Below are 23,652 nucleotides of genomic sequence, written 5' to 3' on the forward strand. Positions count from 1 at the left end.
TTGACGCTAATCCGCTCTTAATTTATCGAAGAAGATTGTTGTCATTTTGTCGATCTAAAATATTAATTAAGCTGATATTGTTATTGTAAAGAGTTGAAGTCATGTATAGCAAGAGAAATTTAACCACCATGATTTTTCCTTCAAGAAAACTCGTTGTACACTTTACAAGTTTGACAAATTATATCAACACCATGATAAAGCTACATACCATTTTTTCAATAAAATAAACCCCAGACCCATTTCTGGATGTGGATATAATAAGAGCATAGTTAGTTGACCTTTCTTCTTCAAAGTGAGCTTTAGAAGAAACCTCTCAACCAACAAAATAAGCCAAAGTTTTCATTTATATATCTAGATGTTTATGTAGGGAAGAAGAGGGGATCATGCAGGAATATATCACAGCACACTAGGCCAAAAACACAATGAATTGGAATCTCTTGCTTCCTGAATATCCAGCATGGCAACCCGAATGGAGCCGCGGAGATATTCGACTAACATTCTTCAAATGTTTAAAATGGCAGGTAGAAGAAACCTTGAATCCAATCGAGTGCCCTTACCACTACTACTGCGATAGTGTTTATCCCGGAAACTATTCACCTGTTGTGGATAATCTGGTTCTTTTCTTCGTAGTGTCTACATACTTGGCAACCTTGGTCATAACGGTAATGCACATTGCAGGAAGAGCGCAAAGTTGTGTTCAGTCGAAAAGATACTTGCTTCCTTCTGGTCCAATTGCCCTTCCGCTGATCATCTTGGCCCTAGCCAAGGGCCACCGAATCAACACCACGTTCCCTCTCTCAAGTACTGGTCCGGCCATCCTCCAATTGGTTCAGATTTCTGCTCTAACCTTCACCAATGGAGGTGACAACGACATCAAGTATGTGTTTTTCGAGGCATCAACCATCTCTGGAATTTTACATGCAAGCATGTACCTGGATGCTGTCATCTTACCTTACTATACTGGTTTTGATGCTCTAGTGAAATCAACTTTTTCGGGTGAGTGTCCATCTTGTGTATGTCGAAATGAAGATTTGGTAGTGGGAGGGACACTGGTATCCTACACAGGATGGTCCTTGACCACTTTTTTGGTTGTGGGTACCCTGTGCTGGAGAGTGGTATGCAGGCTCTATGGAAAGAAACTAGGAAAGTTCATACTTATTATTAGGTCTTTGCTGGAGGGTTCAAGTTGGATCTTGATGATAATAGATTGTGTTTATCTCACCACAAACTCACCACCAGAGAGATTGATGTTGCGAGTTGCTGCTTTTGGAGGCATACTTGTTTTGATTTGCCTTTGTGTAATTAGAGAATTATGCACCTGTATCACACAACTACATTCTGTGTATAAAAGTAGGGCAGCAGATGTCTGCAACAGAAGCAAGATAGAAATGACAAAATGATGTAACATATATTTTCATAGCCAATGAACTATAATCATACGAAGATTATTCCAAGAGTAACTTAACTAGTCTTTTTCTTGTATTCAATATGCAAGCTATCAAAATCACTGTAATCCAACAGCACAAAGCGGATCTTAACATAAATCAAAAATGCTCTGGGCTGATTTACTTCTTGCAGGGTGTAGCAACTCTTCACCTTCAACACTTCCATTTCACCAGAAGAAGAGCTCGAGTAATATTCCAGAGCAACTCACAGAAAAAACCTCCTTCTGCTAGTGTCCATCTCAGGCTAAAAAAGAGAAGAGAAGAGAAAATTGCAAACAATTGAGTAACAATATAGATATCTTTTAATATTTTCTTATGATAAAGATATGAAACCAATATACTGAAATGAATTGACTGATAAGTGGATTACCTTGTGAACCCACTCAAACTCCCCGCCTCTAGGATCAAATGTCCCGTGCTGCAGACTGATCAATTTAAGGGTAAAGCGAGGACCACATTCCTGAGTGTTTAAGATGGGAAAGACCGTTAAGATCTACATTTATAAATGATACGATAAAGAATAAAGACATAAACATAAACTGCATGCTATGGTAGATGTGGCAATACCCTGCCTTCCTATGTCACATAAATGGACCAAGAACGAAACATAAGGACATTTCAAGTGGTGGAGGAATTTCAGTCAGGGCCCTGGGCCAAACCAGATCGAGACAAGAAAGCAAATGCAAGAGGAATAAATAAAAATTGACACCAACCTGTAGGCGTGCAAATGGTTTTGCTTCAGTAATAGCGTCAGCTTTGGAATCCTTGGTCTTTTTGCCCTTTACTTCAGGCTGTTTAGTTTCTTTGGTTTCAAAAATGTACCTGAACACATAGAATTTAATGATCATCAGTAAACAAAAAGCTCTACAGCAAAGGAGAGTATATAAGATCACAAGTATAAGAAAGAATCACTGCAAGAACTAAAAATAGCAAAGGAGGCACACCGATGATGCCGGAAGAATATAAAATCTCGCTGGTTGTGGAAAGTTACAACTCGCCGACCACGAAAATTTGGTTCTTGAGGGAAAAGTGACTGTATTAATCTGAAGAAAGCAGGTGAAAGAAGAAAACCATTAGGAGCTTGAAGGTAATCCATCCTTACATAAGAAACCACTTGAAACTAATTGTACAGGGAAAAAAAAAATGAAATTACCACAATGTGTGATGAGGTGTATTTGAACCAAAAAGTCCTAAATGCATCTAATATAATGTGAGAACATTTCAAACAAGTTAAGGATTGCAACCTCCCAATACGATGACCAAGGCGTGTTGTAAAGTTGTTTAATACAAGCTCAGGCTCATGACTGGTTGGATTTCCATGATTCTGCAGGCATACCAAATAAAGAATAAGGAAAGATAATGACAGTTAAGACACACCCTACATTAATTCCCCAGAGATGAAAAATTAATACTTTGCAGAATTTTATTCTTTTGGACTCTTTCAAGATTTTAAATCTCAATGACTCCTCTTTTCACCAACCGAAGAAAATAAAAACCTTTCATCGCAATATGTGGCAAAACAGTATAAAGATGGTACCGTTTTGATACATGCAACATATAGCAACGAACCTTGATATCCTTCCGTAAAACGAGCTTTGAGAGCTTAAAATGGGCAGTAGGTCCATTAGGTAAGCCAATTATTAGGAGAGCATCTGAAAAATGATTGCAGTAGTTGAAGTCAGATAAAAAACAACAGGGAAAATATGGGGACGATCTCATTTCACACAGAATTTAGAAGTTAAAGACATCAGAAGCAAAGTCTGAGAGACCAACCTGGTTCCCGGCGATTGGTATGAACAACAATTAAAGAAGTGAATTCCTTTTTATTTGCATACTCTATAATCTGCAACAAGAAAAAAGATTACATATATCAACTGTTTGAACTCCATGATTGTTACATTGAAAGAGTGAAAAACAAATTGATATAAAAGACAGAAACGGTACCTTTTTCAAGTCATAAGTGCCTCGTTTATAGTACTGCGCATTTGGGATCACCGAAAGTAGTTCCTCTATAAAAGCAGGACCCCTCTGTAAACCACCAAAACAACAAAAAGCATAAACCTTAGCACACATTGGCAATCACCTTGTCATAAAATATATCAGTTCCGTAACCAAGAAAAGCTAAAATACCAATACATACAGAAGAGTTAAATCGGCAAGTGGTGATCAATATCTTCGGATTCGATTCACGCTTCAAAACCGCACTAAACTCATCCGCGTCATTTCTAACAAACAACTGCAAATTGCACACACCACAAAAACCCCAACATTTTCATTTTCATCTCCATCCATAAAAACATAAAATTCCCACGAACCCAACCAAGTAATTCAACAAACCTCTTCGTCGTCGGGCCTACAAACAGTCTCATCCTCCTCCCTGGTGTTCTCAATCGTCTTTGGAATCTTCCTCGCCGGAGGCTACACAATCCAATTACCAAATCGAAATCAACTACTACATTTTTCCACAAAAAAAAACTCCGAAATCTTAAGTACAAACCAATGCAATTAGCCGAATACCAAAAAGATTCAATTTTTATAGGAAATAGCAGCAATGGGGCTAAACCCTATACCTCTTCGCCGAGCTCGAGAGCTCGCTTTTCGGCGGCGTCGCGGGCCTTGACCTTCTTGCGCTTATCGAGCTTCTTCTCTTGCTTGAGCTTGGCGTGGACGGCGGCTCTCTTGTCCTTGTTCTTTATCATCGACGGGAGTATCCCCTTCTTCTTCTTCTCGATCTCCACTGCTACTGGTTTGGGCTCGTCTCCTCCTTCGTTCTCGCTCTTCTTCCTCTTGATGCCCATTTTCGTAATTTTCTTCGATTGCTATTGGGAGCAGAGCCAAATCGGAGTGTTCGGCCGGAGAATCGGAATTGGGGGTTTTTCTACGGCTACGGCGGTGATTAGGGTTTTAGGGATTTTGCCTGCGCACCGTGTTCACTCTCGTTTTGGGTTTTATACGTTTTCTGTGGTGTTTTTACGTTGTTGCCCTTCCTCCCCACTTTTTGGTTTCTTTTGCAATTGGCTATGTATTTTGGTTTTTTCTTTTCTTTCTTTTTTGTGCTTTTGGAAACGGGAAACCCTAATATTCTAATAGCACGATTTAGAGGATCAAGATGAATTGGAATAAGCTATTGGCAAACTTATTGAGCCTTTGAAAGAATAAGAGAACCTCTGAAAGAATAAGAGAATTCAGAAAGACAAAAGGAAAAAAAAAGGAGAAGAATAAGAGAATTTTACAATTTTTAATAAGTTTTTAATATAGAATCCACTTGCATTTCGATACATTTTATATTAGCAAACCGCGTGAGGTCATATTGGAATCATTTTTTTAATTCCTTTTCATATTTATGAGTTATCAAATGTGAGATAAATGTTGTTAACATTATTTCAATTCTTCAATGCCTAAAGTTATTAGCATCTCGGGATCAATTCATTTCGATATAAGTTGAAAACCCGAGAGAGCTCCATAAAAAGCGGAGGAAAACCTAGACGCGTTTGAGAGACTTATGCCCTGTCCGACGGCGCGCCCGCGCGGCGTTGTCGTCGGACGGGCTCGAGGGGACCTGGTGTCCATAGCAAAGTGGTCCAGTAGAAGCCAGGGCTGCTGGGGGACGACAGTACTGCCCAGGACGGTTAGGGATCTGATGGGTTTGAGTTGGGGATGGTGTCGACTGAACCGAGATCGAAGTGCGGTAGGCCTGAGGGTTGGTTGGAGTTGGTGCTGCAAGATCGGAGGTTGCCTGGATGTGATGTCTTCGAGACGGCATCGCTGGGTTCGACGGTTCTCAGATCGGATCTGTGGGATCCGATTTGCTTTTGGCGTTTTGATCTGGGGAGGAGCGGCCGCCTCTTTCCAGTATTCTGGGTGGATCACGATCACGCGGGGTCAAGCTGGTGGTGGTGGCGGGGTTGCCAGTGGCCCGAAAGTATGGGTGGTGCAGGTATGGGGTTGGTGCCGTGCCTCCCGACGTCTGGTGCTTGGGCTTGGACATGCTTGTTTGTGGGCTTGGGCTTCGGCTTTGGGCCTAGATTGTTTTTCTTTATTGTTTTATTGCTGTTTTTTTTAATTAGATGTGGCTTAATGCTAGAAATAAGTCCCTATCACTTGGTAGGGCGACGTGGGCTCTGTCCCGGACTGCGCACTTTGTGTGCCTTGTCTGCTCTGGTTAGGCGGCGAGTTCCTTGCTTCGTCAAATGGTCGCAACCTCCCAGTGGCAGGATGAAACTAAGTGTCACCGGACTTGTTTTCCGGTGGCAACATAGTGGGAAAGCTGATAGTAATAGTAAATTATGGCTCCGCGTGAGCAATATCTTTCCGATATGTCACCACCTTTGTAAAGCGAATAGAGTAGCCAATGATGCACTTTTCGCTAATTGGTGCATGATAGAATACATATTCTTAGTTGAGACTCTCGTTATTATCTCGGGATGTTCTCTTTATGCTTATTATAATTTGGGGTTCAGGTATCATGTCCCCCCCATGTATTCTAAGGTTTCATTAATGATCAAGGCTTGAGGGCAGCCGTACTGGCCTTATTTCAAAAAAAAAAGTTATTAGCATCTCACTGTATAGTTTGACTTCATTTTCAATATGTTGTGGTAGTTTTGTCGTTTGTCACATTTTAGGACAATTTAAGGTTATAAATTGATAGTTGATACGTATTGATCAAATTTAAGGGTATATGGATGTGACTGTGAGGCGCTCAAATGAAGAAATTAATAAACTAAAATTTAAAATTGATCTTAAACATGACTTTTTTTTATTAAAAAATGTATATAAAAAAAGTATTTTATTTTTTTTATAATTTAGCCTTTTTTAATTGAAAAATTCGGAAATAATTCAGCTGATTTCAAAAATGTGCCAATTTTTCCAAATCTTTGAGAATAATTTGAAAAACAGGAATTTTTTTTCAAAAATTCGTTAATTGACTAACTAGGCTAGAGCTAAACACTTAAAGTATCTTTAACTTATGTATAGGTCCAAGTAAACCACTCAGGTTCTCCCCAATAATAACGTTATCCAGGTGTGCTCCATATATCATATATGAACATCATGTAAGGAATTTGACAAAGTAAAAAGCAGATAATCTCTCTTTTTATATGCATTTACCAAGAAGCAGCATCTAATTCCCTTTTGACAAATAGTTTTTGGTAAGAATATCTGTAGCAGTACAGAGCAATCCACTATCCAACTTCTGGACTATGACACCTTAAAGCCAGGGAGTTTACAGGTTGCAAAATTCTGCTGTCTCTTGTTTCAATTGGTTAATGGTTCATGCAGCATTTTACCTGGACATCACTGTTGCACAAACTATAATTTTTCATTGCTACTAAGAATTTGATTAATAACACTGATACATGTTGAATCCATATCAAGGGACATCCGCACCTTCTTCAGCTGCTTGTGTCTGCTTCATCACAGTTTCCTTTGCATCATTGCTTTTCCCCCACAATAGAACATACATTCCCACTATGACTAGGACAGATCCCACCACACTGGTCAACAATGACAAACTTTTAGCAGCAGGATAACACAATCAACTGCTAAGTGCTAACTACAGTTTGCTCCTACAGAGTCTTTTATACATTGCATCTAACTCCAGACTGCTATCACCCATATATCATTGCTTATTTATTTAGCATAAATTGATTCTCACGTATTGACACGCCAACACAAATTGGTCTCAAGTCTTAGTTCAAATGTCACAATTTGGGCTAATATGTTGCTTTTGTTTGCTTTGAAGATGAACTTGAGAGTTACAATGTGAAAAGCACCTTATACTTGGATGCACAGTGTGTGTATATAACCCAAATGACATGATCAACTTTAATTCATGCAAAGTTGTTTTGTTGTCACAAAGAGATATAATATTGTTACCATGTTGTGTTAATGTGAGTCATCTAATATGTATTGATTAACAACATAACATGTCAAAACAAGTATATGACCCATATCGATATGTACAAAAGGAAAAATATGTTTGAGCCAACCTTCCAAGATAGATTTGTTCTTTCAAGGTTGAGAAGTCAAACATAGCCACAAAAATCTGGGTTAAGGGGGTAAATGCTGCTGTAAACAATGGACCCTTTTGTTTCACACACCATGACATCCCTACATAGCACAACCCTGATCCAATTGCTCCCTGTCTCAACCCAAATAAAACCTCTTAGTTATTGAATATAGGCAACCATATGAATCTTAACAAAGACAAAATTGAGTTACTCACAGCATATAGGACACTTAATATCTCCAACTCCCCCTTCAAGACCCACATTGACATGTTCATGTTTCTCTCAGTAACCAAGCTCAAGATGGCTGATTGAATGGCACCAAAGAAGGACAAGATAGCTGTGCTAGAGTACTGAAATGGGTAGCTCTTGCCAATCTTGGCTTGTATGAGAAACCATGAAGCCCACAAGAGGCAACCTGCTGCTAAAAGCAGTGAACCAACTGCCCACTTCTCTTTATCCTTTGCTGCTCTCCTCATATAGTCATTGTCTTCATTTTGAGATGTGGCATGGGAATGCTGATTGGTTAGTGGCGTTCCTTTGTATAATGTCAATGACAAAGCTCCGCCAATACATATCAGAGCACCCAAGATCTTTGCTCTTCCTCCCTTGCTCCTAATGTTTACTTTCTCTAGACTGGATCGGAAGATCAATGGGGGTAGAAGTTATTTATCGGTACTCTAAAAATGAGATTGAGACTTTTCGAACAACGAAGTGCAATGTCGGAAACAATGCATGTATACTTTAAGAGCGCGAAAGAAAATCAATCAAGCATTAATCAAAGTAACTCAATAAATTTTACCCAAATGGTAGTGCCAATAGGAAAGTGTTCACAGGAACCATGTTGATGAATGCACAGGAATAGGTAGCTGAGGTGTATTGGAGTCCAAGAAGAAACAAGTATTGTGTGAATGTTACCCTGAAAGATAATATCAAGTATTTACCATGGATTAGTTACTCGATGCACGATACCATTATCAGAAATTAAACAACAAGATCGATCTTATCAATTGGTGTTTTCTTTACTAACCCAATTAGAGCACTGAAGAAAAGGTGGCATATGATGCCAGCTGCAAGTTCGGGTCTGCTTTTTCTGCTGGAAAATTTCATGCATCACATTTATTTGATTAGATGACTCAAGCGAGTTTGTAGATGTCACATAAGAAAGATACGAGTAGGATTAATGTGAATTTGATATTCAAGGTGGAATAATAATTATTCATTGGCGGAAACTAAAAGATTAACTAGGGCTTTAATCTCAAAATCTCTCAGAAATAAGACTCGGATACCATGTTGAAAAGATGGTCGCGAGGAGTCCAAGTATAGATCTTACCTTTCCCAAAACAAGGCAATCGGTGTCAATAAGACACAAGAAATCAACTGCCGATAAGTAACAACCACCAAATTGTGTACTCCTTTATCCAAAGTCAACTTAAGAAGCACATTGACTCCAGCAAAAGATAGGTTTATGGCAACCATGGCAACAGTAGGCATCCATTCTCTGTAATTCACCATCTCTAATATGAGTCTCCCTCTCAATTCTCTGGTTATTATATGATTGAAAGCATGATGTAGTTAGACTCATTGCGGTTATATATAGAAGAGGAACCGCTCTCCCAAACTCCATGATAAACCATTGTTTAATGCTTTGCATCACTTCAACACTTTATGCCAATAATCAACATGCAAATTTTTAATAATTTGTTTAGTACTCCTTGTTGCTGTCTTTCTACTGGAACTTTGCCATAAAGGCATAAAGTTAATGATAGAATCATTTACCAAACTCATAATAGTGTATCACCGTCCATGACCTCATATAAGTCATCAAAATTCTCCTGAGTTCCATTTTCACATATGTTCCTAATAATAAATAACTGTATTCTTCATCCCACTCTAGTGTTTTTTTCTTTTCTTGACAAGTCATGGCATCTCAAAAAAATGGTGGAGGCAGACATGATAGCACTCATTTCTTAAAAGGGGTATCTAATACTTTCTTTTACAGAATGTATTAGTGCATTATTTGGGTGAAACGTACTGTTAATGTACGTTCATTGCTGTTGGTCATTTGAATGCATTATTAGAAGAACAAATGAACAATGTGTCATATCTTATTTAGTGTCATATCTTATTTAGAAAAAGATACAAGCTATTGTAGAGCATTATGGTTATTACTAATTGTTTATTAAATCTGAAGAAATGCTAGTGATGCTTGTAACACATGCTGAAAAACATTGTGATATAAATTATAATTACACGGGCATATTCTAACCAAACGTAAATGATTATATTCTGGAACTCACTTGAACTCAGCTGTGTCAGCATTGGTATTGTACATGGACTACAAAACTAGGAATATGAAGATATATATAATATGCAAATCATCTATTTTAATTTTTACAACACTTGTGTTTTAGGCCTAGGCTTTGAAATAATAAGTGAGGATGATACATGGGCTACGGAGGTTGCAAAAATAAGACTTCGTGGAGCCATAACTTAATAGTTTTACATGACCAAATATTGATCCTTGAAAGCTCAAATCGATCTCAAAAGTAATCTCTATTATTTACATTAATATTTTTGGATATCGTCCTTGATATACACCAAGTAAATACTATAAAGAAGAGTTATGGGAATTGAACATGGAGATTTCGTTCGTGAGATCATGAATCACTCCGTCTACAAAAACATTCTCGACATTCTAACGACATTTATGGAATAATACACCTATAAATAGGGATTCACATACATTAAGTATCACTATACTCCTCATCATGTGAATTTGTCACTTTAGCTTTGCAGGTTGAGCTCTTAGCTATTAAAGCTGGTTTCGATTTGCTTTGAAGAAGACAAATTTCAAACTGTATAGTGGAGATTATCGCCTAGTTGTTGTATCAGAAATCCACATGGAAGATTATCAAGCATGGTAACATCACTGATGATATCAAAGTTTGGATGAAGAGTAAGCAAGGTGCTTCTATCTCCCATACCCCTAGAACTGCAAATGCAGTTGCACACAGATTAGCAAGTGAGGCCATGTGAATATATAGGCAGTTTAGAATGAACTGATTGTGTTCCTGAACTCGTTAGAGATGTTATGAGCTTTCAATAAATTTGATCCTCTTTTACTTAGGAAAAAAAAAGTATTACTATACTCCATAGTTTCTTGGGATTTTTATATAATTGAATAAGGGATTATGTGATATTAGTTTCTTAGAGACAGACATTATAGGGAGCAAGTTTCACCCTGAATCCCAAAAAAGAAGAGTCCAGGCCACCACACTTGAGAACTCACTGCCTGTCCCCTTAAAACAGAAAAGAAAGATTTTTTTTTTTGGGGGGGGGGGGGGGGTTCCCCCAGTATGGGGAACATTCCAAAGTACAAAGTAAGAAAAAGAAGAAGATGGAAAGACTAAGCTCACATTTCAAAAAACTGTAACTAAAGAACCATGCAAAAGAGAATAAAATAACCCTAAGACCTCTAGTTCTCTATTACAACAGTAGCTTGTGAAGGGATGCAAATTATGCATGATGTAGCTTATGAAGTGGTGCAAATTTGCATGATGCAACAACTATAGACTCATAGAAAAGCCTCCTTATAAATATAAATCAACCACCAAGAACATAGCTAAAATAGTAACATATCATCAATCAATGCTCATGTTGATAAGGAAACCCCATAACGTCCATATGCAAAAAGAGAGAGATATACGTGGAGGAAAGGTATGCTAAATGTCAAGCGCAGGTTGCCAACCTATCGGCAATCGTATACCTATCACATAGAACATGAGAACAATGAAAGGTCATTGAGGGAATACGCATTAAACAAGTTAACTAATTAAGCAAAAGGCCATAGTGGAACAAAAGAAGGAGAAGTACTGCAAGCAAGACCACTAGTGGAAGCACTCTCAAGCCAAATATTATTCCACAAAGTTAAAATTAATGCAATTTCAATTCTCAGAATAGCACTCATAAATTTCGAGAAGAAAGCCATCTAAAAACCCAACTCTTGACAAAACCAAAACCAAGATAGCAACCATGCTTATGCTGTAACACTCCTCCACAAGTAGTTGGTCCAGGGTTTCCCTTAGCCAAACTATCTGCTTTAAGTTTAGTCCATGGAGAAATTGGAGGATGTCAAAGAACTAGATGTGGAGCAATGTGTCTTCGAGAAACTTGTTAAAACCCAAACCATGAGGGCAAAAAGACAACCAGTCAGCCAAGGATTCTTCAATTGAGGTGAGAACAGCTTACTAAATGTTAAATTTCAAAAATCACCAAACAACCAAAACTAACTATACACATGAGCCGCTGTAACAACAAAGGATCATAGTTGAACCAAGTACAAACTCCAATTGAAAATAAATATTAAAGACCACACCTTTTGCACAATCCAGCTATAAGCGTGTCATTCCCATTGCATCTTATTGTTCAAAAAGTTTTAATTTCATCATCAAAATAATGAAAGTAACACTTTACACTAATTTTTCAACTGTATTAATGAGATTAAGAAAATTGTAGATTTTTTCATACTCTTCCTTTAACGAAAAGCAGCTGATTGGTAATTAATGTGCGCTCATGTAGCCCAACACATAGGGTTTTTCCTTGTTCTACCAAGATGAACTAAAGAGCTCTAAAGCGTTAGCTTACCTCAGCTCAAATCTCAAATCTCAAATCATACAATTTGGCTAAAGTGCTGAACTATTGCCCTTTGATATATTTGACGATCAAATTAAAATGTAATGAGTAACTACTATAAAGTGAAGACCCCTTGATACATTCATGGTGAAACCACAAAAGCTATAACCATAGAACGGACTATAGAGTTGAAGCTTATTTGGTTCCTCCAAAGGGTTAAAGCTCAAGTCTTCGCTAGTCGTGAGGTGAAAAGGATCAAATCTTTTTGAGTTTATGTGCTTGGAAATTCAATGCGCCATGGAAGGCCTCTATTCCAAGCTAAAGCCCACAATGACGCTTCTTCTGAACTGGGAGACATACATGGTGGCCTCCATCACCAAGACTCTCTCCCAGTCTGGCACTCGCAAACCTCCCACACCCTCCTCAGCCCCTCCCTCTCTCTGACCCTCTCCTCCTCCAAATCCTCTGCACCCAATTCCTCAACGCCTCCAAGAAACTCTTAACTTCTTTACATGGTGATCTCTCATACATTTCATCTAACACTCGGCTAGCTAACAACATTTTATCTGGTCTACTGTACTATAAACTTCAAAATTTCAATTGCTAATAAGAATAATTAAAGAGGCTGTTGGTGAGGTAGGTTTGGATTAACAACAGGTTTGTTCAAATCCATATCAAGGGACATCTGCACCTTCTTCAGCTGCTAATGTCTGCTTCACCACAATTTCCTTCGCATCATTGCTTTTCCCCCACAGTAGAACATACATTCCCACTATCACTAGGACAGAACCAACCACACTGGTCAATAATGCCAAACTTTTAGCAACAGAATAGTCACATATGTTATGCAGCTTTAAAATATACTATAGTGTTTTAAGTTTTAATATACTATAGTATTTTAAATTTAAATTTCATACTGCATCCTTTTGCTCAAAAGTTTGAGTTTCATCAAAGTAATAATATCTCAATCAGTAGTCAATCTAAATGTTTTGACAGGATTAATTTTTGGGAAGTACAAACTACTCTTGTAATCGCTTATTTATCTCAGAATTAAAATAAGCCTTAAAATTAACAATTGCAAGTGGCCTAGTGGTTCTTACCTAGTTGGGTGTGCTCCCCAACCTAGGTTCGAACCCCGAAGCTATCAAAGTGGTCAGGCACTGTGCTGCAATGCACAGTTGGAGCATTTCACATGCGCCGAAGGGATTTATCTTGGGCCTAAGAAGCCTTTAGGTTCCCATTGACAAAGTCAAAAAAAAAAAAAAAAGCCTTAAAATTGATGACATTAATGAAAACGGTTTCCAGTTTTGACCCAAATCACATGTTGCATGGATTAACAATTTACAACATAACATATCACATATTGGAGGTGAAAGCATGATCAATATCTGAACATATAATTGAGCCAACCTTCCGACATAGATCTGTTCATGCAAGGTTAAGAAGTCAAACATAGCCACAAATATCTGGATTAAGGGAGTGAATGTTGATGTAAACAATGGACCCTTTTGCTTCACACACCATGACATGCCTACATAGGTCAACCCTGATCCAACTGCTCCCTGTGCAAACCCAATAAGAAATTTCTGAGTTCTTGAAGATAGGCAAAACATGAATGCATGTCAATGAAGACTGAAGAGAACTAAATACTCACAGCATATGTGACACTCAGTATCTCCAACTTCCCCTTCAAAACCCACATTGACATGCTGATGCTTCTCTCAGTAAGCAAGGTCAAGATGGCTAACTGAATGACACCAAAGAATGACAAGATGGCTGTGCTAGAGTACTGAAATGGGTAGCTCTTCCCAATTTTGGCTTGTATGAGAAACCATGAAGCCCACAACATGCAACCTGCTGCCAAAAACACTGAACCAAGTGCCCACCTCACTCTCTTGTTTTCTGCACTCAGTATATAGTCATGGTTTTCAATTTCAGCTGTGGCATGTGAGTGTTGGTTGGTCAGTGGCATTCCTTTGTAAAAGGTCAATGACAAAGCTCCACCAATGCATATCAAAGCACCCGATATCTTAGCTCTGCCTCCCTTGCTCCTAATGCTCACTCTCTCTAGACTGAAAAAGTTTGATAGAATGAAGTTTTTTTTTTTTTTGGCTATTTTGAGGAAGAAATTGAGACTTTCAAATAACAAAGTGCAATGTTGAAAACAACATATACTTGAAGAGTGCAATATATAATTGATTATTAAGTAATCCACTAAATTTTACCCAAATGGTAGTGCCAACAGGTAAGTGTTAACAGGCACCATGTTGATGAAGGCAGAAGAATATGTAGCTGAGGTGTACTAGAGTCCAAGAAGAAACATGTATTGTGCGAATGTTACCCTGAAAGGTAATATCAAGTATTTGTCATAGATTTAGGTAAATTATTCAAATAATTACACGCCAAAAGAAGGAAAAGAAAAGAACTTTAACTGACCCAATTAGAGCACTGAAAAAAAGGTGGCATATGAGTGGAGCTGTAAGTTCATGTCTACTTTTTCTGTAAGAAATTCATTTGTATCAGATTACTGAAAAGCTAACTCAAGCGGATCCATGAAGTTCATATGTAAAAACTCTGAGTAGCAGTATTGTGAATTTGATATTCAACTCGAGATGATGGCATTTTATGGTAGTACTGTTGCTTGGCAATGTGCTAATAATATGGATGAAGCAAACATCCTATACCTGCATGTAGAAAGACAAGCATATACAGACATACATACATATATAATGAACAGATTGATCGAAGATTCGATTTTGGTTTCTCTTACAAACAAAACTTTTATATCTTGTTAAAAGGAAAGGGGTCCCAAAAGTTCAATGAAGCATAACTCATTACTAAGAATGCAATAAGATGATGTGAGTTTAAGTACAGGTCTTACCTTTCCCAAAAGAAGGCAATGGGTGTCAAGAAGACACAAGAAATTGACTGTCTATAAGTAATTACAACCAAATTGTGCACTCCTTTATCCAGAGTTAACTTAAGAAGTACGTTGACTATGGCCAAAGCAAGGTTGATGCCAATCATGGCAACCACTGGCTTCCATTGTCCATAGAAATTCACCATCTCTAATATGAATCCCCCTCAGTTCTCTGATTACTATGATTTAAATAATAAGGAAGTTAGACTCATTGTGCTTATATATATAGCAGAGATCGAATCACTCTCTCAATTTTTGACTAAAACATTGATTAATGCTTTGCATCACTTCAACACTATGCCAAGAGTCGACATGCCTGCCATAAAGTCAGTGATAGAATCATTTACCAAGCCCATAATAGTGCACCACCATCTATGTCGACCTCAGATAAGTCATCAATATTCTCTGAGTTTCCATTTTCACATATGTTCCTAATTTTAGAATATGTATATTGTATTTATATTAGAATGTTTTTCAACATGTGTTTGTTTTATAACCGTTCAAACAAGCAGCAGGAGCATTTCTTCTTCAAGTTTAATAAAAAATTAGCAAGAACCGTAATGCTGTACAATATGGCTTATATCTTATTCTAATTAAGATTTGACACATTGTTCGATCATTTGTTCTTCTAAACAATGTATGCAAATGACCAATAGCAATGAACATTAACATTTTCACCCAAATAATGCACTAATACTTTCTGGTAAAGGAGTGTTAGATACCACTTTGAAGAAATAAGTGCCATCATGCCTCCACCATTTTTTGAGTGGCATGAAGAATACTAGTATCTACTTTATATTCCAGGATTAACTTGATATATACTCTGTGTCAGCATAGGTATATACATGGTACATGGGCACTAGGAAATATCATGGAAAATATGAAGATGATATGGAGATAATTTACTTTAACCTGTTTTTGGCCTAGGTTTTGAAACAATAAGTGAGGACTGTACATGGGCTATGGAGGTTCCAAACAAAAGACTTCTCAGAACCATAACTGAATCTCGTGATAAATGACCAAACATTGATTTTTTTTTTTTAATAAGGGGTTTGGAACCCAGCGTAAATGAGAGGCTTAGTCCCACGCATGGTTCCATTTATTATATTAATATTATGCAGCGAGGGGGACATAAAACCTGAACCTCGTACACCAGAATTACAATGACAATAATCCTCATAGAGAACATATTGAATAATAGCAGGAGTCTCATCTATCCATACCTCATCAATCAAAGATAAACTAGCAAGATGTGCAAGCCTATCTGCAACACTATTTGCTTCACGGTAGATATGTTGAATTTAACTAATTGAAAAGCAGACATATAATCTTTACAATCATCTAAAACTCGGCTTGTCTCCGAAAAAATCTTCTCCCCACAATTGAGTGCAGCAATCAAATATCTATATCTGACCAACCTTAGTGTATACCAAGAAGAAGACCATCTCTACACGCCTCCGCTTCCATGTTAAGAGCCGAGTGCACATGCACAAAAAGTCAAGCCATAGCCACAATACCCATACCCTCATCATTTCCAACCACTACAGATTGATATCTTCTAACAACAAGCAACTATGTCTTTTATTAAGCATATATTATATTCAAAGTTCTTAGGATCATGGAACATGAAAATCTCTTACGAAAGATATTTATGAATCACTCAGTCAACTAATAATTTTTCAGTCATTTAGCCATTTTTGTAGAATGATACGCCATACCAACATTTATTGCATAAACTAATAAGAATCAACCTTGTGATATATATTTAAAAGGACAAAACAACAAAAACTAACTATAGATCAATCCGCTCTAACATGTAACAACAGATTGATCGATAATATGACCAAGCACAAATCCAACTAATAAGAAATACCAAAGACCAAGCACAAATCTAAGTACAACCGCGTCATTTACATTGCATCTCATTGTTCAAAAAGTCTCAATTTCATTCTCGAAGTAACGAAAAGTTTTACACAAATTATATATGTAGTCGCAACGTTAAAATAATACGAGCTCGCCCACATCGCAAATCATACAATTAGGCTAAAATATTACTCTTTGCTACTTTTATAATCATATCAAAAATTGTACATCATGAACTAGTATAAGCCCAAAACGCTAAAAAACCATATGAGAGTGAAGCTGTGGATGTCCAAAGGCTCAAGACTAGAACCTTGTTTGGTTTCTCCAAAGGGTTAAAGCTCGAGTCTTTGCCACCCATGAAGTGAGAAAGATCAAATCCTTATATGTTCTTGGAAATGCAATGCGCCATGGAAGGCCTCTATTCCAAGCCAAACCCCACATCGGCGCTGCTGCCGCTGCTTTTGAACTTGGAGACATACTCCTGGTGGCCTCCATCACCAAAACCCTCTCCCAATCCGGTACCCGCAACCTCCCTGAAAACACCAGATGGAACAATAACTCAATGATTTGAATAAATAACAAGACCAGATAATCAAACAACTCAAGTAAAAAGAACACAAGCTTTTGCTAACGCAGTGTAAATCTCTCCACTGAGGAAACTTCACTGCGTGGCTTTTAACATAGCCAACACGAGAAATCAATCCAATATGAATCAAATGAGTTTACAGTATACAAGTAGTGTTGTTCGTAACAAACACATTCACTTAGCAACAAATGCTAACTTGATTTATTACTGATCTAACTTTTTACTTAATCATCACTCTATCAACAAGAGCCAATCAACCAATCTTCCTCGATCTCAACGTCTCACTGATCTTGAGAGTGAATTATGAACATGAGAACAATAGAATACATGAAACAAGTAGAGAGTTTTTTGAAACTAATTTGAACAAAAAAACTAATAGTTCAAGAGAGGACAATTTTATGCATAAAAAACCCCAGTCTTAGTTTCAGTTTCGAAACCTTTTATAAGGGAGAAAAACTCCCCCTCAAACAAATCTTTTCTTAATTAGCAAATAAGATAAATATGGAAAGATGTAAAAACTGAAATCTACACTTCCTATTTATCGGTCATGCATGTCAAAAATCTTTAATGCAAATGTGTATACCAAATCAATTTAATCGACATGCATATAAATTTAAATCATTTAGCATGATATGAAATGAATACCACTTATACTCAAGATCAGTGAGAGTGATCCTCCTTGATTTTCTCTTGATGATCTGATCTTGCAGACTTCTTTGATTTTCTTTAAGCCTCCGAACAAGTAGAAGAGATACTCTCCTAGGCTTTGCATTTTTTGATTTCCTTGTGGCTTTGGGAAAGTCATGTGTTGAATAGGGATAGTCTAATGTACTTACACTCCCCCACCCTCCTCCTCCTCTCTCCGACCCTCTCCTCCTCCAAATCCTCCGCACCCAATCCCTCCACCCCTAAAAAAAAATTGACTTCTTCAAATGGTGCTATCTCACCCATTCCATCAAACACTCGCCCGCCACTTTCTCCCACATCCTTCGCATTGCCTACCGCGCTAGGTTCTTCTCCGGGTATTTCCTGCTTTCTTAACCCAGATTCTTTCTTTTAAGCTCTTGTGTTTGTTTATAGATTCTTTCTGTACAGAGAGCAAAGTTAGATATTGGTCTTTTCCCAGAGAATCTTTGTTCTAGTACTTTTTGTTGTTTCTTCTCTTCTTCTTACATTTCATTTCTCTGTCTTTTTTTTTTTTTTCATGTTCTGAAAGTGAACATGCACTATGATGGGTGTAAGCAGAAAGTAAAGAAACTGCTTCACAGAATTGAAGGTGCTCACTTTCTTCTACCTTTTCCTTCTAATTGCTGAATAACTTGTTGCCACTTGGCTGTTCTCTCTAATTTGTTGGCCAACTGTCGATTAGGTTTTTTTTTAGAGACAGTGATGAGAGACTCATGAAGATTATACATATACATCAGAGAGCAGAGTATAAATCCTCTTTATAACTAGAAATTTAACAATTTTGAGTAAAAATCAAACCTTCACAATTTAGTGTTTGTGTCCTGTTCTGATTTCACAAGGTATTTAATCAAATTCATCAAATTGCATTTAATTTTACTTTGCATACTTTTTAGATAAATTCTACAATCGGCCAACAAATTAAGAGAGAAACAGCCAAGTGGCAGCAAGTTATTCAGCAATTAGAAGGAGAAGGTAGAAGAAACAGTTTCTTTACTTTCTGCTTACACCCATCACAGTGCATGTTCACTTTCAGAACACGAAAAAAGAGAGAGAGAGAAATGAAATGTAAGAAGAAGAGAAGAAACAACAAAAACTAGAACAAAGATTCTCCGGGAAAAGACCAATATCTAACTTTGCTCTCTGTACAGAAAGAATCTATAAACAAACACAAGAGTGAAAGAGAGAATGTGGGTTAAGAGAGCAGGAAATACCCGGATCTTGAGAAGCTTAAAGTCTTCATATTTAGTCATTTCTTCAAAGCTCTTTGGAGTGGATGGAATAGAGATTTCTCCTTTATCTTTCTCTGTGTGTGTGTGGGTCTCCCTCTCTCTCTTAGCTATAAAGGAAGAAAGGGAAAACAATGGGTTGTTGTATTAGGATTGTAGGTCGGTTTTGTACAAGTAAATTTAAATTTATATTTTTTTTATTTTTTATTTTTTTATTAATGGCTAGGACTAATCAAGACCAGCGTTTTTTTTTTTTTTTTGATACATTGGAGGGAAACACTACCAAGACCAACTTTAATGCCGACAAATTAAAATAAAGAAATAAACCAATAATGAAGATACTGGGTCAAATTTCAGTATTGGCTAAAAAAAAAAAAAATTGGTGTTAAAGAAACTGCATAGACTTTCTCTTCTCTCTCATTTGTTGCTGTCACCAACTTCCTTTTGAGGCTGTCACTATTGCTCAATCAGTGTTATCGGTTTCTTTCATAAATTTTTCCCATTAATTTGAAAATGGTGGTTTTCCTTGGTAAGATTTATAGGAACCAGACCTGCCCATGAAATAGTGGGATCCTCTAACCCTCTTATTTGATCGATAGGCAGAAAATGAACAAGGAAATGGCAAAAAAGGGGATTGTTTTTAGCAGGCAAACCAATCTTTGGCTTATCTCCGAATGTGAAAGTTTTCTGAATGAGAATGGGAAAAGTTGCCTCTAACCCATCTGCTTCAAATTTCAAAATAAATAAATAAAATAAAATAAATTTTTTAATCTCCTTGGAGATAAGAATTTAATAAACTTGATAGTGCAGAATGGACCATGTGAAACTTGGAGAGCAAGCATGCAAAGGAGAAGCACATCGGTCTCGACGTCTCGTCACTAAGTCACTTCTTCTTGAGGCCTGAACTCTTCTGTGTAAATATTTAATTCTAAGAGCAAGTGCAGCGGTTGCACTTTGCCCGGGCAAAAGCAAGGAAAACCGACGTGGTGACCGGTCACAAGCAAAGTTGGTCCTCCACCGGTGAAAGTTTGCCCAGCCATTTATTGGCTTTTCTTGACTGAGGGGAAGAAAAAAGGCAACACAGTGACATTTTTCTTGACTGGGGAAGAGGGGCTGCCAGCTCGGCCCGATGATTCACGTGAAGCGACATCACCAGCAGGCCCTCCACTGCAACGCGCTGAAGGCAGCGACTGGGTCACGAATGGAAGACGCGTGGCGCCGCAAATTCCGGGCGAGTGACTCCAGACTCTTGTCGTGTAGTGGATCTGTTTTAGGCCCAGCCTGTGCCACATGCTGCAGAGTCGTTGGGTCATTTCGAATTGGCTGCCTAACGGTCATGAAATCTGATCCGTCCATTTCAATTAAGAAGAGGATCCAACGGTAACTAATTAATAACCACTATATATATATGTAACGTTAATAAACGGTAACAAAATGGTAAGAAAAAAAATTCTAAAATTTCTCTATAAATACCTAGGATTTTCTTTACATCTCACACCAAAAAAATTAGAGTTCATAGTTACACCTTCCTCCTCTTCATATAGCTCTAATCATCCATATTTTTCATTATCCACTATGGCCGAACAAAGGGGAAACACACGTCCAGTGGCCGGACAAGAGGGAGATCAAAGTGAAGATACCCAAGATAAAAGGAGATGGACGGATGAGGAAGATGTTCAATTGTGTAAGTCTTGGAAAGTTGTAAGCCGATGTCCGGCTGTGGGCACAAATCAGAAAAAACTCGAATTATGGTTGCGTGTGAAGCGACACTTCGACGCAAATTGGCCCAAGAGCCGATCAGCCCAATCTTTGCAGGGAAGGTGGAAAATTTTGAAGATTGAACTCTTTGAGTGGCATTGTGCATTAAGGCAAGCGAAAAATTGGTACAAGAACGGTTCGAATGCGGTTGATGAGGTATGTATTTGTTGATAAATCATTTAATTTGTTGATACATTATAGTAAAATATTACATGATAAATAATGTAGTAATTATAATATCGTTTTAATTGTAATAATTATTTTTCGTTATAATTAAAATAATTAGTTGATAAAAATGTTGTAATTACCCCTCTATTTATATTTGTACTTATTGAGTTTTATTGTAAAACGGTGAGATACATACTTATTAAAATTATGAACTTTATATTTTTTGATAAATCATTTAATTTGTTGATACATTATAGTAAAATATTACATGATAAATAATGTAGTAATTATAATATCGTTTTAATTGTAATAATTATTTTTCGTTATAATTAAAATAATTAGTTGATAAAAATGTTGTAATTACCCCTCTATTTATATTTGCACTTATTGAGTTTTATTGTAAAATGGTGACATACATTCTTATTAAAATTATGAACTTTATATTTTTTGATAAATCATTTAATTTGTTGATACATTATAGTAAAATATGTCTTGATAAATAATGTAGTAATTATAATATCGTTTTAATATAAATAATTTTTTTTCGTTATAATTAAAATAATTAGTTGATAAAAATGTTGTAATTACAACGATATTTAATTTGTTCTTATTTATTTTTATTGTAAAACGGTGAGATATTTTCTTATTAAAATTATGACCTTTATATTTGTACTTACTGATTTTTAACGCAAAACGTTGAGATAATTAAATCATTTAAAATTATGAGCTTTATAATAGATGACCCTTCATAATAGCGTTTATATTTGTACTAATTAAATTTTTTATTTTTTATTTTTTAATTACGTAGCAAGATGAAGCACATAAATTGTGGCATGCCGGGATGAAGAGAAAAACTGGGAAGGACAAAAGACACAATTTTCAGAGCTTTGATAGTTACGCTGTTGTGGAGGGGTTTGCACAATTTAAAGACATTCGTAGCCATACATCCGGAGGACCATCAAATGTAGGAAGTCAACATACGCACACACAACCAATTGCTGAAAATTCCCCCATCAACTTGGACATGGATGTAGATGAGGTAATTGCAGGTCAAACTGTAGATCCTAATGTGAGGCCTCAAGGAAGGAAGGCTGCGAAAGAAGCAATACGGAAAGGAAAGAAGGCAGCGAAAGATCAAAGTCCTTTGTCAAGTAGTCTGGAGAGTATAGTGAACAACCAAATAGAGGCAACCAAGGGCAAGAAAAAACTTGATGACGAATTCACTCGAAGTCTCCAAGAGGAAGAGAAAAGAGCATGTATCCTCCTGCAAATCGAAATACGAAAAGAGCAACTCCTATTTCAAGAAAGGCAAGATTGAATTAAAGAGAGGGAAGAGCGAAATAAAGAGAGGGAAGAGCGTATTATGGAGATTGATACAAGTAAAATGACGCCAAATAAAAAGCGTTATTGGTCAAGAAAACAAAAGAAGATAGCGGAGAAAGAATATCTTGACGAGCAGCCGCCACCTTCTATGGGTGGATACTATCCGCAACCCAATTTTGGTGGTGCATTCCCACAACTAAATTTTGGTGGTGCATACCCACAACCTCCTTACCCCGGTGCATACCCACAACCACCTTACCCCGATGCATTCCCACAACCTCCTTTAAGAAAGAATATAGCGGAGAAAGAATATCTTGACGAGCAGCCGCCACCTTCTATGGGTGGATACTATCCGCAACCCAATTTTGGTGGTGCATTCCCACAACTAAATTTTGGTGGTGCATACCCACAACCTCCTTACCCCGGTGCATACCCACAACCACCTTACCCCGATGCATTCCCACAACCTCCTTTAACCGGTGGATTCCCACCTTATCCCTACCGGTGAAATTTTTTTTTAAAAAACCGATGAACATTTTTTAAAAATGAACAGTGAATTTAAACAGTAAAACCAACTGGTGAACAGTGAATTTTGGGTGAACAGTGTTGACCGGGCAAGAAAAACAACGGGTGTAAACCCATGTCCAGTGGCAGTGAATAGTAACTTGACCGGTCGAATTCTTGACTTCTCGACTTTGCCTTTTCTTGACTACGGGTGGACTTGCTCTGAGAAGGAGAAAAGAAAAACAAGCAAGGAAAGTACTCTGAAATCTGAGATGATGGTGATGTGATTCAACGTTAAATACTGGTGAGAGAGAGAGAGAGAGGCAGCAATGAAAAGAAGAACAGCGACTTGACAGTCCCATTTCTACAGTGAGAGTTGATCTTCTTCTGTACTCTTTTGTAATTGTCCTCATTTTTAAATTATCTTCATATTTTATTATTTATTAAAAAACAAAAGAATATTTCGCTCTGTGCTTAACTCATGACTCCGTTTTAGTCTAGTGGCATAGTCTCTCCATTTTATTCTTCTTCT

General features: G+C 37.3%; 4 protein-coding genes and 1 long non-coding RNA gene across 8 annotated transcripts; 1 reads left to right on the forward strand and 4 right to left on the reverse strand.

Annotated features, from left to right (window-relative positions):
• Window positions 1-386: 386 nt before the first annotated feature.
• LOC112182768 lies at window positions 387-1,460 on the forward strand. Its single transcript, XM_024321310.2, has 2 exons — window positions 387-521; window positions 679-1,460. Exons 1-2 carry the CDS (start codon window positions 458-460, stop codon window positions 1,398-1,400), a joined length of 786 nt encoding a protein of 261 aa, XP_024177078.1. The 5' UTR covers window positions 387-457; the 3' UTR covers window positions 1,401-1,460.
• On the reverse strand, window positions 1,398-4,383 carry LOC112182767 (ribosome production factor 1). Its single transcript, XM_024321309.2, has 11 exons — window positions 4,016-4,383; window positions 3,783-3,863; window positions 3,586-3,681; window positions 3,390-3,473; window positions 3,219-3,288; window positions 3,015-3,097; window positions 2,690-2,769; window positions 2,390-2,488; window positions 2,159-2,267; window positions 1,816-1,905; window positions 1,398-1,689 (listed from the first exon to the last, which is right to left on the reverse strand). Exons 1-11 carry the CDS (start codon window positions 4,241-4,243, stop codon window positions 1,651-1,653), a joined length of 1,059 nt encoding a protein of 352 aa, XP_024177077.1. The 5' UTR covers window positions 4,244-4,383; the 3' UTR covers window positions 1,398-1,650.
• Window positions 4,384-6,546: 2,163 nt separating this feature from the next.
• Window positions 6,547-8,998, reverse strand: LOC112182901 (WAT1-related protein At3g30340). Of its 4 annotated transcripts, XM_040507687.1 has the most exons (7): window positions 8,784-8,998; window positions 8,481-8,546; window positions 8,253-8,369; window positions 7,669-8,086; window positions 7,433-7,584; window positions 6,831-6,937; window positions 6,547-6,740 (listed from the first exon to the last, which is right to left on the reverse strand). In XM_040507687.1, exons 1-7 carry the CDS (start codon window positions 8,963-8,965, stop codon window positions 6,727-6,729), a joined length of 1,056 nt encoding a protein of 351 aa, XP_040363621.1. In that variant the 5' UTR covers window positions 8,966-8,998; the 3' UTR covers window positions 6,547-6,726. The 4 variants fall into 4 exon arrangements, with proteins under 4 accessions (XP_040363621.1, XP_024177226.1, XP_024177225.1 ...); XM_024321458.2 differs by having other exon boundaries at window positions 6,547-6,937; window positions 8,481-8,543; XM_024321457.2 differs by having other exon boundaries at window positions 6,547-6,937.
• A 3,761-nt stretch (window positions 8,999-12,759) lies between these two features.
• Window positions 12,760-15,175, reverse strand: LOC112169683 (WAT1-related protein At3g30340-like). Its single transcript, XM_040507480.1, has 6 exons — window positions 14,967-15,175; window positions 14,522-14,584; window positions 14,311-14,427; window positions 13,740-14,157; window positions 13,382-13,647; window positions 12,760-12,883 (listed from the first exon to the last, which is right to left on the reverse strand). The coding sequence occupies exons 3-6, from the start codon at window positions 14,349-14,351 to the stop codon at window positions 12,760-12,762; spliced, it is 849 nt and encodes a 282-aa protein (XP_040363414.1). The 5' UTR covers window positions 14,352-14,427; window positions 14,522-14,584; window positions 14,967-15,175.
• A 1,755-nt stretch (window positions 15,176-16,930) lies between these two features.
• On the reverse strand, window positions 16,931-19,426 carry LOC121051113. Its single transcript, XR_005805177.1, has 2 exons — window positions 18,100-19,426; window positions 16,931-17,401 (listed from the first exon to the last, which is right to left on the reverse strand). It is a non-coding gene; the product is annotated as an uncharacterized LOC121051113 (long non-coding RNA).
• Between the last annotated feature and the right edge of the window lie 4,226 nt (window positions 19,427-23,652).

This window comes from Rosa chinensis, chromosome 1, assembly GCF_002994745.2.
Source record: "Rosa chinensis cultivar Old Blush chromosome 1, RchiOBHm-V2, whole genome shotgun sequence".
In the NCBI taxonomy this organism is placed as follows: domain Eukaryota; kingdom Viridiplantae; phylum Streptophyta; class Magnoliopsida; order Rosales; family Rosaceae; genus Rosa; species Rosa chinensis.

Excerpts from the sequence above, each read along its gene's own strand:
- LOC112182768 (XM_024321310.2), top strand. The coding sequence starts at position 458 with ATGGCAACCCGAATGGAGCCGCGGAGATATTCGACTAACATTCTTCAA. Across the intron at positions 522-678 it reads TCAAATGTTTAAAATGGCAG|GAAGAGCGCAAAGTTGTGTT; the intron begins GTAGAAGAAACC and ends TGCACATTGCAG.
- LOC112182767 (XM_024321309.2), bottom strand. The coding sequence starts at position 4,243 with ATGGGCATCAAGAGGAAGAAGAGCGAGAACGAAGGAGGAGACGAGCCC. Across the intron at positions 2,770-3,014 it reads TTTTACGGAAGGATATCAAG|AATCATGGAAATCCAACCAG; the intron begins GTTCGTTGCTAT and ends GTATGCCTGCAG. Across the intron at positions 1,690-1,815 it reads AGTTTGAGTGGGTTCACAAG|CCTGAGATGGACACTAGCAG; the intron begins GTAATCCACTTA and ends TCTCTTTTTTAG.
- LOC112182901 (XM_024321457.2), bottom strand. The coding sequence starts at position 8,965 with ATGGTGAATTACAGAGAATGGATGCCTACTGTTGCCATGGTTGCCATA. Across the intron at positions 8,547-8,783 it reads ATTGCCTTGTTTTGGGAAAG|CAGAAAAAGCAGACCCGAAC; the intron begins GTAAGATCTATA and ends GAAATTTTCCAG. Across the intron at positions 6,938-7,432 it reads GAACAAATCTATCTTGGAAG|TGTGGTGGGATCTGTCCTAG; the intron begins GTTGGCTCAAAC and ends ATTGTTGACCAG.
- LOC112169683 (XM_040507480.1), bottom strand. The coding sequence starts at position 14,351 with ATGGTGCCTGTTAACACTTACCTGTTGGCACTACCATTTGG. Across the intron at positions 13,648-13,739 it reads TACTGAGTGTCACATATGCT|GGAGCAGTTGGATCAGGGTT; the intron begins GTGAGTATTTAG and ends GGGTTTGCACAG. Across the intron at positions 12,884-13,381 it reads TTGGGTCAAAACTGGAAACC|TGTGGTTGGTTCTGTCCTAG; the intron begins GTTTTCATTAAT and ends ATTATTGACCAG.